Below are 14,342 nucleotides of genomic sequence, written 5' to 3'. Positions count from 1 at the left end.
AGACTAGTGAATCACTCAAAGTTTTAAGCTTCCTGCACAAATAAGTAGTATATCTGGGTTAACACAACATCACTGTAAAATATTGCAAGCAATTGTGGATTCTTTTTGCCTTGATGTTTTTCTAGAAGACAAGCTTTAGTCAAATGCAGGAATACTTAGGATTTTCTTTTTAGGAGTGATTGGTGAAATGCTGGTGGCTTGCATTTATGTGCTACTGGTCTAATGGTCCCTTTGGGGCTCAAAATCTATGAATCTGTTGATCTGTTGGAATTAATAGCAGTTTTTATAATTGATTATTTATTAAAACAACTATGTCTCTTTTGATAGTTTATTAACCATCTGTAAACTGGTTTCAGAAGCCATACTTTATGAAAGGGGACAGTGTGCATGCTGTTACACTCCTTCTGTACACACTTGCTCATCATCCTGTCTGCAGCTGCCAGTCATGTCTCTAGCAGCATCACTAACTTCTGTCACCTGTGCATTCCCCATCCTCTTCAGGAGGTTAATGCATGTGGCTTAAGTTCACAGATGCTCACTCCTTAAGCTTTATTCATGCATCCTTTTTTTTGTTCAATACCCCTTATGTGAGATTATCACCCTCTGATGTGACAGCAGAGCTGATCTTGTCATCACTGCAGAATCCATTTGAGTGTGAATGTGAGAGATTATATCACTTTTCTGGAAAAGTAGATCCCTGGTCACCAGCCTTGTCTGCAGCAGAGTAGGAAGCATTCATGTGCACAGCGCAGGGGCAGATTGGAGTGGGGAGGCGGGCAGAGAACGGAGAGTTAAGGAGGAAGGTAGGTTTGGGTCTAAACTCCTGGCTCTTGTGTCTGAGCTGTTTGTGAGAGAAGTGGAGTCCTCTCTGGCCCCAGTAGGCAATGCTGGGTTTTAAAGTTCCCTGACAGAAGCTCTGGTGGTGCCACTGCTGGAAATCACATGGGGTTAATTTATCTTAATGGCCATTACTGCAGTGTATGTACCTTGCACATAGGGACAGCTTGTAGCTCAGTGTAGGTCACTGTTCTTGTGAAGGCTTAGGAGTCATAATGCTAAGCAAAAAAAAGCAATGTAGAAATAACTTCACTTTCCTGAACCATCCCATTTTGGCAGCAGCTAAATTACAGTGGTGAACAGGAAGATTGCTGCTGGTTTGGGTGAGAAAAGGTGGAGACGCGTCACGGCCAGGGTGAAACATGCTGGTTGGTGCAGAGGAGAGGCTGAGCTGGAGCTTGCCGCCCCCCAGGTCTGCCACGTGCAGTTACATGCCAGCTTGGCTTTGCCAAAATGGTCTGAGCTGTTTTACTAAGGGGGACGTGGGGCAAGGCTGTGACTAGCAGCAGGGCAGGCAGGGCTGAAGCCTTCCTGCAGCCAGAGCAGCACATGTTGCTGCAGCCTCACTCTCTGGGGTTTTCCAGTTGCCTGCAATGTAAGATAAATTGCCTTTTTTTTTTTTCCCCTGCTGCATGTTGGAAAGAGGATAATACAACTAAGCTAAGAACTGTGACATGTAAAGGCATACACCGGATTAGCTGGGGTACAAAGACGGATCTATGGGCTGGGTAACCCTGGTTACGTTATCTAGGCAGCTCCATAAACTCGCATTGTATTGAAAGTCTTAGCTGGCAGGAGTGATAAACTGGAGCCCGGCTTAAACCTCTGTTTTTTTCTTGGTAACCTGCTGCTCAGAGATGCACATATACCTACCGTTCACTGAAATCCAGACCAGTTAGATGCCTAAAGAACTGAGAGATCAGAGCCCTGCAAGCGTGGTAGAAAAAGCCCAAATTATGGGAATGCTGTCAAAATGAGGTAATTTTGGGTGCTGATGGTGCTGCCTGTGGCTGCTATTAATAGTTGTTTGACCAGCTGGCTTAGTGTGTTACAAGTATAAATATGCAGTGTGATGCTCCTTATCATGAGTAAAAGTACTATAAGCTGACCTTACAGTCCCCTTGGTGCGGTGTTAATAGCGGTCTTAGGCAGAGGCACTCCCTTTGCTCTGCATCTGCTGCTGACTGTATTTTAAATGAGGTTATTGTGATAAAGCCAAACAGTGATGAGTAGGACCCAGGAGCAGAATCTGGGAGCTGGTAGGAAGAAAAACATCAGGGAACGGTGTGTGCTGGCGTCCTGTTCCCCCTGGTTTTAGAGCCCTTCACTGGTATATCTCAGGCCCCACACAACTGCCCACCAGGGGATCCTCCTCTCGTTTACCACGAAGGGGGCAGGATCTGAATGCTACTCCCTATTCTCCAACTGGAAACAGTCATAGCTACCTGTCTCAAGGGTGGAAACAAATCCCGGCATGAAACGAGAGCCCTGTTATATCTGGCTGCTGCTCTGGACTGTGTTTTAAGGCTTAGTTAAGTGAAATCCTTTAATTTCCAAGCCCGATTTCTCCTATCCAGTGAATGCCAGGCACCGCTGGATGCTAGGTGCAGCCCTGAGCAGTACTACAGCAGTAAAAAGAGATATGAGCCTCTAAAGCAAACAACTGGAAACGTGCAAGTTCAGACAGTCCCTCACTGCCAAAGTGTGTGGTGTCTTTACCCTCCTATTAAATGCTAAACCACAGGTCCCTTCTGCAGGTCTCAGCAGGTCCCTTCTTCCGCACAAAACCACCCTGTGTATTATCATGCAGCCTCCTTTTAAGGTGATTTGTGCGAGAAGGAAAAAGGCATTGTGTTGCTAAGAGTCTCCATGTTTTTTTGGTAAAATCAAGTTTGGAGTGATTCCTTGGGGTGAATGGGGAAAAGGACTAGGCAAAGACAGAGCCACAGTGATGTGAGAGGAGCAGGCAGCAGAGCGGTGCAGGGGGGGACAGGCAGTGGTATTGTGAAGCAGTTGGTGCCCCTGTTTGACTCAAGAAATCAGAGCTCAAATCCGCATGGCACGTGGGTCAAACCTGTAGGTCTTGGTTCTGCCCATTTGCCACTGGTTTAACACGTACAAATCTGAAATCTCTATCCTTCCCCCCTCACCTTATTAGATGGTAACAGCACCCCTTGCCTGTCTTATGTGAAGTGATGCTTGTTGCTACCAACCGCTCTGAGATCTTAGTGTGACTGATGCTATTAAATATGGGTTTGCCCAGACCTTTTCTAGCCAAATATGCTAAAATATGACCCCCATCCAAGCTCTCTTTGCTTCCCCCGCATCTCCCTGCCCTGCAAGTTGAGTCAGAAAGAGTCAGGCAGTCTGGGGAGCTGCTCCTGGCGTCTCTAGCAGAGCTAGTGTGAGTCTTGGAAGACACATGTGTATCTCCAAACAAATGGACATAGTAAAATCAAACAAAAATAGGAACATTAGTAAAATTAGTGAATGTGCTGCCAAGAAAGGACATCAAAGCAACCCTCCAGATGGGCTGAGGAGATAGAAGAGTTGTACAGCATCAGAGGTGGGACTGCAAAACAGTATAACAAACCAGGTTGAGTTAATTAAAATGAACCAGGGCAGGCAAGACTGGGTCTTGGGGTCCCTCTTTCATCATCAGGATTCCCGCCTCTCCACTGAGGATGCCTCTGCCTTTTTTTTTTCCAGCTTCAGCAATTGCTGCTGCTTCCCTTTTCTCCTGGGCTGAAACGTGTTAAACAGTTATCATTCTTTTCCTGTGCTGTATTTGCATAATTGAAGGGTGTGATAAGAAACAGAGTGAAAATGCAAGGGGCAACGTGACTGCTGACTGAACAATAATTATTCCAACTGAAAAAGTTCATCTGCCCTGTCTGATTTGAATTACCACGATAATCATTTTCCTTGTTCAAAGGAGCTGGTTGAAAATGTCTCCTGGTCCCTCGTCACTCTTTGAAGTTTCATTGTACAGCATGCTCCCTTCATTGACACAGGGGATGGGAGCGGGGGCCTGAACGAGACTGACTCACTTGTTCTTCATATGTGTTTATCTGTGGCTTTCTCTTTGTCTCCCTTTCTCTTTGCTTTTGACTGTGCAGGTCTTTTTGGTAGGCTTGCTGCGGCTGGACCGAGGCCAGGGTTGCAGGTTACTGAGGGAGTTATTTATGCCACAATAACGATGGGTATGGCATGTTTTCAAAACCTGACGTGCCTTTTTTGTTTTGTTTTTTTGTTGTAGTGGTTTTTTTTGTTTTTTTTTTTTAACTAGAGTAAGAAGAATTTTAGCAAAGATGGTCAGGTGCCTCCCACTGGCATTGCCCACTGTGTGCATGGAGAGTAACCACCCCTCCTCTCTGTCTGTCCTTGCTGCATATACACAGGGCAGCTACTATTCTTTGTTCAGTTTTCCCATGCTCGGGACAGCAAAGAGGAGAACTTTCTTAGCCTTTATTTCCCCGTTTACAGTGACTGATGCGAAGCTGATGCGTGGTAACGTTAGCTGTATTGACCAGTTTAGTGGTTCAGCGAGCAATGTAGATCCTCTGCAGAGGCAGAGGAAGCTCTGACCTGCTGGATTGTTGTAATTCCCTGCATGACTATTCTGATTAAATTACTCGGCAGCCCGTGGGAAGACCAAACAGGAAAGCAGCATGGTGGATCTAGAAAAGGACATCCCAGAATGTGTCTGAAAGCCTCCTTGGTGTTTTTGTTTCAAAACCCTGTCTCGTTCCCAAATAGTTTGCAAGTGTCATTTTGCAATGCTGACAGTCTGGAAATCTCAATAACTCTAAAAACCTTGAGAGGCGCAAGAGTCTTTTTTCAGAAGCAGTCTAGGGAAATGGGGAGGGAGTGAGCATCTGTGCGGAAGGAGTCAGAGGATTCCCGTATTCATGTGACAGGAGACTCGAGGGGAAACGCATTCTGGTTTTGCAAAATGTGTCATCAGAGCATCTCGGCGCTGTGTTGGTATCTGACCATCTGCCTTATGGATGCTGCCACTAATGTCCTGCAATGAGAGGACAGAGCTCTGGTCTTAGTTGAAAATGCTAGTAGGTTAAAATGAAGGTCTTATTTTGAAGCGTCCAAGTTACATGACTCAGGATGGAGTGAGCTCTGGTAGTGGACAGCTAATGACAGTATTTTCTCAAGCCACTTAAGCAAGGTTTGTCTCCGCTTGCTAGCTATACAGCCTAGAAAATGCCTTCCTATCATGAGGCTAGACCAGTGTCACCAGGCCAGGAACACCTGCAGCTCTTTAAGTACAGAAAAGTTCATCTCCTGAGGCAGTTGTGGTTGATGCACAAAAAAACGCATCCAAGGCACCTGCTGTCAGCATGGAAGAAATGTGTTACTTCCCCAGGAGAAAGGTGGCAGCCTGAGGCCTAATGCCTAGGTGAGGGGCACCAGAGACACCTAGAGGGGCAGTTAGCGATAGCCCCATGTTGATAAGGAGGGATTTTTTAGAAGACAAGGTGCATTTAGACATCCTTGCTGCTGCTTGCATCCCTAGCAAGGCAGAGGCCTGGCTCCTCAATAGTCCTAGGGATGAGGAACCTTGCCGCTTTTACTCCAGCTGAACTTCTGCCCGGGGTCCCCTGTGGACATGGTCTGCATATTGATAACACATTGCGGGGGGAACAATTTCCTGTAAAAGATGGACTGCCTGATGGGTTGAGGGTAGGGACATGGTGGAGGAGTATGCTCTAAAGGGCATTTTCAGAGCCTTTAGATGGGGATATTTGCTCTTTATTAAATTCATTTAATTGGTGCAGTTTTGTGCTGATCACTTGAAGGCTGTTATAGTGCAAGACTTTACTGGAAGAGATAGCATAAGGCTGTAGCTTTGTTACTTCATCTCAGTTCCTTTTATTTTAAGAACAGAGAAACCCAGCTTACTTGCTCTTCAGTGAAGCTCCTGATGCTTTTTGCTTTTTCCAACTGTTTTTTTTCTCTTTTTATTTTGCACCAATCTGATAATATTACTTTTGTGTAGATATTAAGTTCTGATGAGAATCACTTCAAAGCCCCTTGCTGTTCATTAGATGCTGAGTAGTGAGATCTGTTAGCTCAGAATGGGAAAGTGGAATGACATCTCAATACAATAGATCATTGCTTGTTGCATGGCCTTGCAAATATCGCTTTTACTTCTGACATTCAGAGGACAAGGGCTGATTGTAGCTTGCAATTGCCTTAAAAATTTTGAGTATTTGGCTTGAAGTGGAAAGTAGAAAAAGCATCTTGGGGGGGAAAAAGCGGCAAACATCAGAAAATGTCTAAGGGAATGTTCTCAAACTTGTGATCAACCGGGAAGTGTCTATTGAGTGTTTGCTAATTGAGACAATTAGGCACAAAATGTTACAATGAAATTAATATTGGGCCAGAAAGGAAAAAGGAGTTTATGAGGATTATTTTCCTGTTGATTATCCTCCTGTAGGAAATTTTCAAAAGACACATCCCTGCACTGGGGGGGGGCTTTTGCATGTGTGAGCATGGCTGAGGCAAGCAGTAGGCCCAGAATTAGCCTAGAAATGAACTTAGTGATAAAGATTTACTTTTGTTGTAGAAGATGGTGAAGCTGTTAGTAGCTCATATGAATCTTACGATGAAGAAGAGAGCAGCAAAGGCAAATCAGCAACCCATCAATGGCCATCCACTGAGGCTACCATTGAGCTGATGAAGGATGCCCGCATCTGTGCATTCCTGTGGAGAAAGAAGTGGCTGGGACAGTGGGCAAAACAGCTGTGTGTTATCAAGGACACCAGGTTGCTGGTGGGTAAATCCTCTATTTTCTGCCTAAAACAACCTATTTTCTTGAGCTGCAGAGGGAAGTGGTGCCTCAGGCCATGTTAACTAGCTGCCGAAACAAAGTGCCTTTAGAAGTAAGACTTCAAAAAATGTCAAAGAAACTTGAGAATCTCAGTTCCATTTTCTGAAGTGATGTGGGTATGGGGCTGCTGAGGGACAAGGGACATGAGGGCACGTCTGTGGCCAAACTTTCAAGATATTTGGGTGCCTGGAGATTCTGTCTGGGGAAGCTTTCTCACATGGTTAAGCAGAAGGGATACTTAACCCACAGGCTAACTGCTTTCATGACCTGTAGCAGTATGTCTGAGATGTACTTAAGACTATATGTATGTATGTAGGTATGTGTGTCTGCATACATATACAGATAACCTGTGTAGTCTGTGTAGCTAGAAGACATTGCAGCCTTAGAGGACCTAAGCCTTCTCATGTTCAGTGCACTTAATGCCTGTGGTTGCATTGAGCATTTCTAGTGGTGAGTTCATGCTAGGAAACAAAAGGAAAGCCTTCTGTTCAGTCTCTTATTTAACATCTCTTCTTCCTTTCTCAGTGCTACAAGAGCTCCAAAGACCACAGCCCTCAGCTCGATGTGAGTTTGCTGGGTTGCACTGTCATTCACAAGGAAAAGCAAGTGAAGAAGAAAGAGCACAAGCTGAAGATCATCCCCATGAACGCCGACGTCATTGTGCTGGGGCTGCAGAGTAAAGACCAGGCAGAGCAGTGGCTCAGGGTCAGTGGAGCCCTCTGGGCTTGCCCTCTTGGTGCTCCCCTGTTTTGCCCTAGCTGGGGCTATGTGGTGTGAGGGCCTAGCTAAGCAGGTCGTGGTGGCAGGCACAAGTGAGTGTTGCTGGTCCAAGTGCTATACGGCCATGTTATGATGGGACTCTGCCAGAGGCTGTGAGACTTTGGGGAGGCAGGGAACATGTAGCCTAGCCAAAGCAGTAACTGTGCCTGGGCGCAGTATGGCACTAACACAACTGTGCTGTTTCTGGACTGGAGCAGGCTCCAGTCTGACTGGTTCAGACCACAGGCAGTACAAGCCGGCATCTGTATTAACCTGTCTGTGTCAATGTGCCCCAAGTTAGTCCTTGCAGCTTTTGTATGTGAAGAAGGTAACAAAGAACATAGGATTTAAATTCTGGCTGTTGGAGAAGGCAGGTCCCTGACTTGCATTTCCGTCAGGCTTTTCCCGGGGCTAAACTGCTGCACGTGTCATAGCAGCCCAGTGGGAGTCCTGCTTGCTGAGTGGGAAGTTCCTCGCTTCCCTCTCTGAGCTTCACAGGCTGTGTCTTCTGAGCAAATGCTGATGCCTCCACATGTGGAGCTGTGGCTCAGCCTGTGGGAAGACTAGGTAACCAGAGAAAGAGACTTTTGAAAGAATCCTCTAGAACTATTTTTTTGACTCTCTGGTAATACAGAGGAAAAGTAAGAAAGAGGGGACAGAGAAAGGGAATTGTGGGGGCCCTACATGCCCCCAGTTCCTAGGCAGAGTTGTACATCTCCCAGAGATGTTCCTCTGGCTAAATCCCAACAAGCTTTGCTAGGACTCCATACCTCAGTCCTGTCCTTGCACGCTCTGGCTCTGTTCCTCATTGCAACCCCATATACAAATACACCACTTCATTTTCATGTCCTGGGTTAGCTTCCTCCTGCAGCTCTTTACTGCCTTCTGTTTGCAGGAGGCTGCAGAAGGACTTCCCAACCCAACTACTGCAATAGGAATAAAGATGGTCTTTCAGCCAAAGAGCACTGAACTCCCTGCACCAGCCTACATGAGGCTTCTTGGGAAAGGCTGCAGAGAGAGAAAGAAGCCCGTTTCATGTCGCAGTGTGGGGGGCTGTTGAGAGGAAGGGTGCCAGACATGAAGTGACTGTGGACAGCGCAGGAAATGGGGCCCTTTCCCTGCAACAGCAGCAGAACAAAGAGCCTTTACAGAGCCCAGGGATTAACTCAGGTTGCAGAGGCGCTGGGTGCCTGCTCCAACTCCACTGAAGTCACCAGGGTCGCAGGGAGCATAAATCAAAATGGGATTTAGCTTGCAGCATTCTGGCTCATTTGAGGTGCTCGGGTGACGGGTGTAGGGGTGGTGGAGGCCGCCCGGTTACCGCACCCTTGGTTCTCCCGAGGTTTTATGCCAATGACAGTGAGAGTTTATGCCTCTGAATTTGCTCTCTCTTCCCAGCTCTCCCCTGCCTCAAATTTATGTTCAGCCAATTTATAGCCCCGCAGCCCTGAGCCCAGTTCTGCCAACGTACCTCACTCCACCCAAATCTGTGTCGGCATCCCATGAGCTGGCCTGCTTTATCCATTTGCTTTCAGAAAGTGCTAGGTCTGTCACTTGTTCTTGGCGGGCCCTGGTTTTGCTGATAGCTGTGTGCAAGCTCCAGGTCCCTGCAGCAATCCAGCTCCAAGCTCCAGCGCTGTAATATGGCACAGTCTGGGGTGAGGGTTGCCAAATTTTGCCACGTCTCCTGGACTGCCGTGGTTTTGCCTGTTTTGGGGTGGGGGGAACTATTTGTTCTGTTAATGTGGTTTTACTCACAGGCTATGGCTTTGTCTTCTGCACAGGTAATCCAGGAGACCAGTGGTCTCCAGTCTGAAGGTGGCAGTGAAGGCAACCAGTACATTCCAGATTCGCAGCGTCTTAGTTACCCAAAGGTACATCTTGTCTCTACAGAGAGGAGAAATAGCACTTTTAGTACTTCTTTTCCACCCTGTTCCTATAATAAATAACAGTCAGAGTTGTAAGTACAGTAATTTTATCTGGGCAGAGACTGATACAAGTGTAACCAAACCCTTTATTCTGCTGAAAGGAGCTTTATTGGAACAACCTTAATTTTCCTTTGAAGTCTTAATTTTGTTGCAACATTTTTTCCCCCAAAACTGACTCAGCACTTGGACTCTCCACTGTACAGAGAGCAGCTGTTATCTCATCCAACAGGAGAGTTGTGCTGACCAAGAGTTTTCTGAAAGGAAAATAAACCCTTGGATGCAAGGGCTTGAGTGAGTCTCTAATCCAGGTTAAGCCGATACTCCCCTGGGGGCAGTTTACTGCGAAACAGTCAGAGGAGAAAGAAATCTTCATAAGTTTCTGGTGGACACCTGACGTAGGACTGCTCAGGCACCTGGCCATTCCTCTGCTTCTCCCCATACCCTGATATGAGGACTTGCAAATGCCCCAAAACAGGCTGCAGGGCAGCTCAGGACACGCAGACTTAGAGTGGGCACCAGCAGCATGACTGCAGCACCTCAGAGGCGAGCACAGCCAGGGCGCTTGGCATGCCGGACTCTGCCCGTGCCAGGCATCCTGGCCTGCGCTGCACAGACACCCACGCCTGCGCTCAGAAGCAGTGGGCAGGGGCGCAGCATGAGTGGACAGGAGGAAGCTGCAGCTGGAGGTCTTTGTGAAAGCAACGGAGAAGGTGTGACCCTACAATTTAGGAGGGAGGAAGAGGTGCTAAGAACCACAGGCCTCCAGAGATACAGCTTAGGGGAGATCCTGAGCTGATGTAAGTCAGCAAAGGCTCAGTGATTTCAGTGGAAAGTCACTGATTTCTGCCAGCTGGAGTTCTCTACCTGCTCGTTTGGTATCCGTGTGTACGATATACTTTGGTGTGCACAGCATTTGTGGCTCTGACGGTCTTTCTGTGATGTGTGCATGTTTGTGATCCCAAATCTGTACCATGTCTGGCTTTACGGGCATCAAGTCCCAAGCCTTGGATTTCCTACCCAAGCACTTCCTGCCAGAAAAGAAATTCCTTGCTGGCACTTGCTGTGTAAGGATGGGTTACATGCATCTCTGCAGAGCTCATGTGTGGTACTTGTTGACAGGTAGAGCTAACCGAGAGATATTCTGCAGCCTCAGAGAGTGGGAGCAGCACAGATGGCCACCCAGAGACGACTGAAGGAAAAGATGGTAAAAAAACCTCACCCTGGGAAAAAGCTGAAAACCAGGCCATTAACCCTGCATGGAATGAGGGTTTCTGTAGCTTCTCTACAGCTGCCACCTCTCCTCCCTGAACCCCAAACTGACCCGATACAGAGTGAAAACTACATGTGAATTCACTGTCTGAATGTGATTTCATAGCTTTTTCCATGATGAAGTGGTAGGTGGAATTTGGGTGTTCTCAGCAGTTACAGAACTAGCATAAGGCTCAAGAAACCTGGGTTTGATGCCCTGCCTTACCTCATAGCTCCTGTGCAACTTTGGGCAAGCCACTTCAGGACAGTTTTGGATAGCATAAATGCTATCCAAGTGACTTTCTGCATAGACTTCTATAGAGCAAATTGGAGTACCTATGTAAAATGCTGAGCTGTCTCCAAAAAGAAGAATTAGACCCTCACACCAGGCCATCTGACTCTGGGTTTTAAGCTCCATTCCCCATCTATAAAATGGGGTGGGTAAGTACATTAAAAGAGGAGATGCTCTGTTAGGAGGATGATGGGGTCCATCTACATATCAGAAAGGGAGAGATCTATGCTAAGGACTCACTGCAGCTTTTCTAGCTCAACAGGTGGACCCAGGCTGCTGAATCCCTCTACATTAGGACTGTGTAATTTTATTATGATAGAGATAAAGAAAATCTGGACTAAAAAAAACAAACTTGACTTGTTACCAGGATTCCCTGGTTATTACACACCCACATCCATGTTCACACACTGACTGATATTCCTGCCTGGTGCATAAATGCTGAAGAGGCTGTTTGGAAATACTGTAAGCTTTTCCCCTCCCTACACCAAGCCTGTCTTTTAAAAAGGAAAATAATTATTGAAGACAGTAAATATTTATGGATGATGATTTTTAATTTAATTCTTTCTCATGTAAGAAAGTGAAGGGAGATTAGCACCTGCAGAGCAAGATCTGTGCAGACAGTCTTCCCACAGCTCCAACCATGACCAGTGTTTTTTGGCACTAACCCAAGTTTAAAGCAACATAGGCTAAGTGTCTTGCTCTGCCAATGATAAGCTTTATGATTCTGGGCAAATCACTTAGCTGTCTGAGATTAATGGTGCTAAGGACTGTGCCTTCTTGCTCTTCATCTCCCTGTGCCTTGGACTATTACAGCATGACCCTGAGTTGCAGGTTTGCAACACGGAGAACTTTGCTACAGGGCAGAATGGGAGAGGTTCAGATGCCCTGGGAGTGCAAGCTGTGAAAATACAGAAGATGGTGACTCTAGCATGCGTGTGATGTATGTGCTGCAGTGCTGTTTGGTACATGACCCCAGCGCAGGCAGCTTTGGGGCAGGACATCCAGCTGGGACAGCAGGCTGCGCGTCTGGCTGTGAGTCAGAAGAGCCGTGCCCAAGTCTGTTTGTTTGTTTTGTTAGTTAAGAAGAAAGGCACAACTGGCCTAAAACTAAGCAACCTGATGAACCTTGGGAGGAAAAAATCCAGCTCCATGGACAGCCCAGAGAGATCTCTGGAGACTTCAAGTAAGTGACAGCGTGCACCCCATGCAGTGACTTGTCTCAGGGCTGGATCTTAATGTGCAGTGAGGGCTGACTATTCATCATCTCACCAACTACATATATGCTCCAAGTTGCCCTGCTAGGGGAGGGATAAAGACTACAGTCCACTCAGTCCCTACCAGTAAATCTATGCAGATTATGGTACCTCTTACACATTAAGGTTGACTGTATTGCTTACAAGGTAAGAGCTTGCAGGATGACCCAAGGGGAAGGGTGGATAACATCAGACATGTACACAGAGGACACCTGTGTTGCTCTTTCTAGATACCAGCGCAAGATGTAGGATTCGGCAGGGAGAGGATTGTGTGGGTAGACTGGAATTCATCTTCTGGGACAAGCTTTGCCCAATTATCTGCAGACAGCTTGCTGCTTCAGACCTGACTGGAATTTCAAGGGCCCCATTTTGAACAGATTTTCACCCTTTTCAGCTATTTTTATATGGCCTACGGCATATTTTTGCTTTGTCTCTGTGCTTTTGCTGCCTAACTGACTTTGTGTTCTACACTGATCCCAGAACTGACTTACTAGTCAAACGTCCCAGTACATGAAATGAGTTTGGATTTCCTCTCACAGTGGCGTTGAAAATATGACCAAGTGACCTGTGCTTGCTTGCAGGTTACCTGAATGTGCTAGTGAACAGTCAGTGGAAGTCCCGCTGGTGTCAGATAAAAGATGGTCACCTCCATTTCTACCAGGATAAGAACCGAAGTAAACTGGCTCAGCAGCCCCTGAGTTTGGCGGGTTGTGAAATTATCCCAGAGCCAATCCCTGATCATCTCTATTCCTTCCATATCCTGCACAGCGGGGAAGAACGGGTCACTCTGGAGGTAGGGTATATATCTCTCAGCCAGCTTGGCTTTAAATCATCAGCTTGGGTGTCTAAGCAGGCCTAAAACCTCTCACTGCCTGCAGGCTAAATGCTGGTAAGGTCCTGCAGAGAAGCCCTCAATCCAGCAAAACAGAACCTGAAGCACAGGACTTCAGTTCATCTGACTTTGGTCACCTAGAACATGTCTAGCCTACGCTGGTAATCCAGGCTGCCTCTGATGCTGGCATCTCCAGAGGACCATTCAGCCTTCATCTTAGGCACTCATCTTAGGATGGGATGAAGGGTCCTCTGGAGGTGCCCATCTCTCTCCACTGGCTATAGGATAACCTTGGATGATTAAGTTATATGGGACACATTTTAGGTGGTTCGTGTTAAGTGAGAGGAATCCCACTGTAGGGGTTTAAGACTGTGGTTAAGAGAAACAGAGAACTTCTTCCTTTATCTTGTGAAAACAGAGACCCAAAGCCATAGCTCATGGATGCATCCCACTTAAGCCAATCACAGATTTGCCCCTGAAAGTGCAAGTAAATTCATCTCCATCTGTTTCTTTCCTTTGCCTGCATCCCAGACTGTTTATCTCTAATCTTAGTTCTTGCTGACGACAGCGTGATTACAGTAGGAGGTGGACAATGTGAGCAATTTCCTGTATTTTTCTAGTGGGTGGAATATTTACAGCTAAACAACTGACTTCAAGTGACGACCATGGAGTGTGAAGTTGTTTTTGTTTAGCTTGTGAATCAGGTTATGTCTAGGTTCAAGAAATTTCACCTAATTACAGATGTGAAAAGAGATGCTGGGAAAATTTACATTTTGTGAATGGGAGAAACCACAGTTTGTTAAGATGTCAGACTCAATGTACAGACTGACTGGCTGGCTGACTTCCCAGGCACTGAAGTTTGTGCTAAATAAAACAAATTGGAAGCTTAAAATACGCTTTCCAGTTTGGGATTCACTTGCCCTGAACTTTATTTTGTGTTTCCTGGTAGAACTCCTAAAATCAAAGCAAAACGTGGGCATCAGCCCAGTTTTTTCTTGCTTCAGGTAGAAATAATTTGCTACCAGGAAGTACACGTGGCTGTTTGCTAGAGCTAACTTTAAGGCACAATGTTTAACTCTTAATTTTGCATACCCCCAAATGTCAGACTGTTGACTTGCATCTGTGAATTTGGTATTGACCATGTTAAAGGTGGGGGCTCTCTTCAAAGTTCTTCTCTGATCACACTTTAAATTTGCCTTGCCTTCTCCACTGTGCAAATACCCATGGAAGAGTTTTGGGCTCTGGCATAAGGAATTTAACAAGCTCTCTGACGTGCTCAGGTCTCCTTGCAAGTCTGTGTTTGGAAATCACATTACTGCACTCTACTGGTGCAAAATAAAAATGT

At 46.4% G+C, this 14,342-nt stretch overlaps 1 protein-coding gene across 2 annotated transcripts in view; it reads left to right on the top strand.

The window, feature by feature from the left end:
- AFAP1L2 (actin filament associated protein 1 like 2) overlaps positions 1 to 14,342 on the top strand; it is an 82,378-nt gene that overhangs the window by 58,827 nt on the left and 9,209 nt on the right. For both annotated transcript variants that reach the window (XM_067300283.1, XM_067300282.1), the window contains exons 6-11: positions 6,422 to 6,627; positions 7,211 to 7,390; positions 9,229 to 9,318; positions 10,492 to 10,576; positions 11,991 to 12,095; positions 12,747 to 12,958. In XM_067300283.1, the coding sequence (XP_067156384.1) occupies positions 6,422 to 6,627; positions 7,211 to 7,390; positions 9,229 to 9,318; positions 10,492 to 10,576; positions 11,991 to 12,095; positions 12,747 to 12,958 (878 nt within the window). The remainder of the gene's footprint in view (positions 1 to 6,421; positions 6,628 to 7,210; positions 7,391 to 9,228; positions 9,319 to 10,491; positions 10,577 to 11,990; positions 12,096 to 12,746; positions 12,959 to 14,342) is intronic.

Source organism: Apteryx mantelli, chromosome 7 (genome assembly GCF_036417845.1).
Source record: "Apteryx mantelli isolate bAptMan1 chromosome 7, bAptMan1.hap1, whole genome shotgun sequence".
Taxonomy (NCBI): Eukaryota; Metazoa; Chordata; class Aves; order Apterygiformes; family Apterygidae; genus Apteryx; species Apteryx mantelli.
Note: the sequence above shows the minus strand (reverse complement) of the source record. Positions and strands in the feature narration are given on the sequence as shown.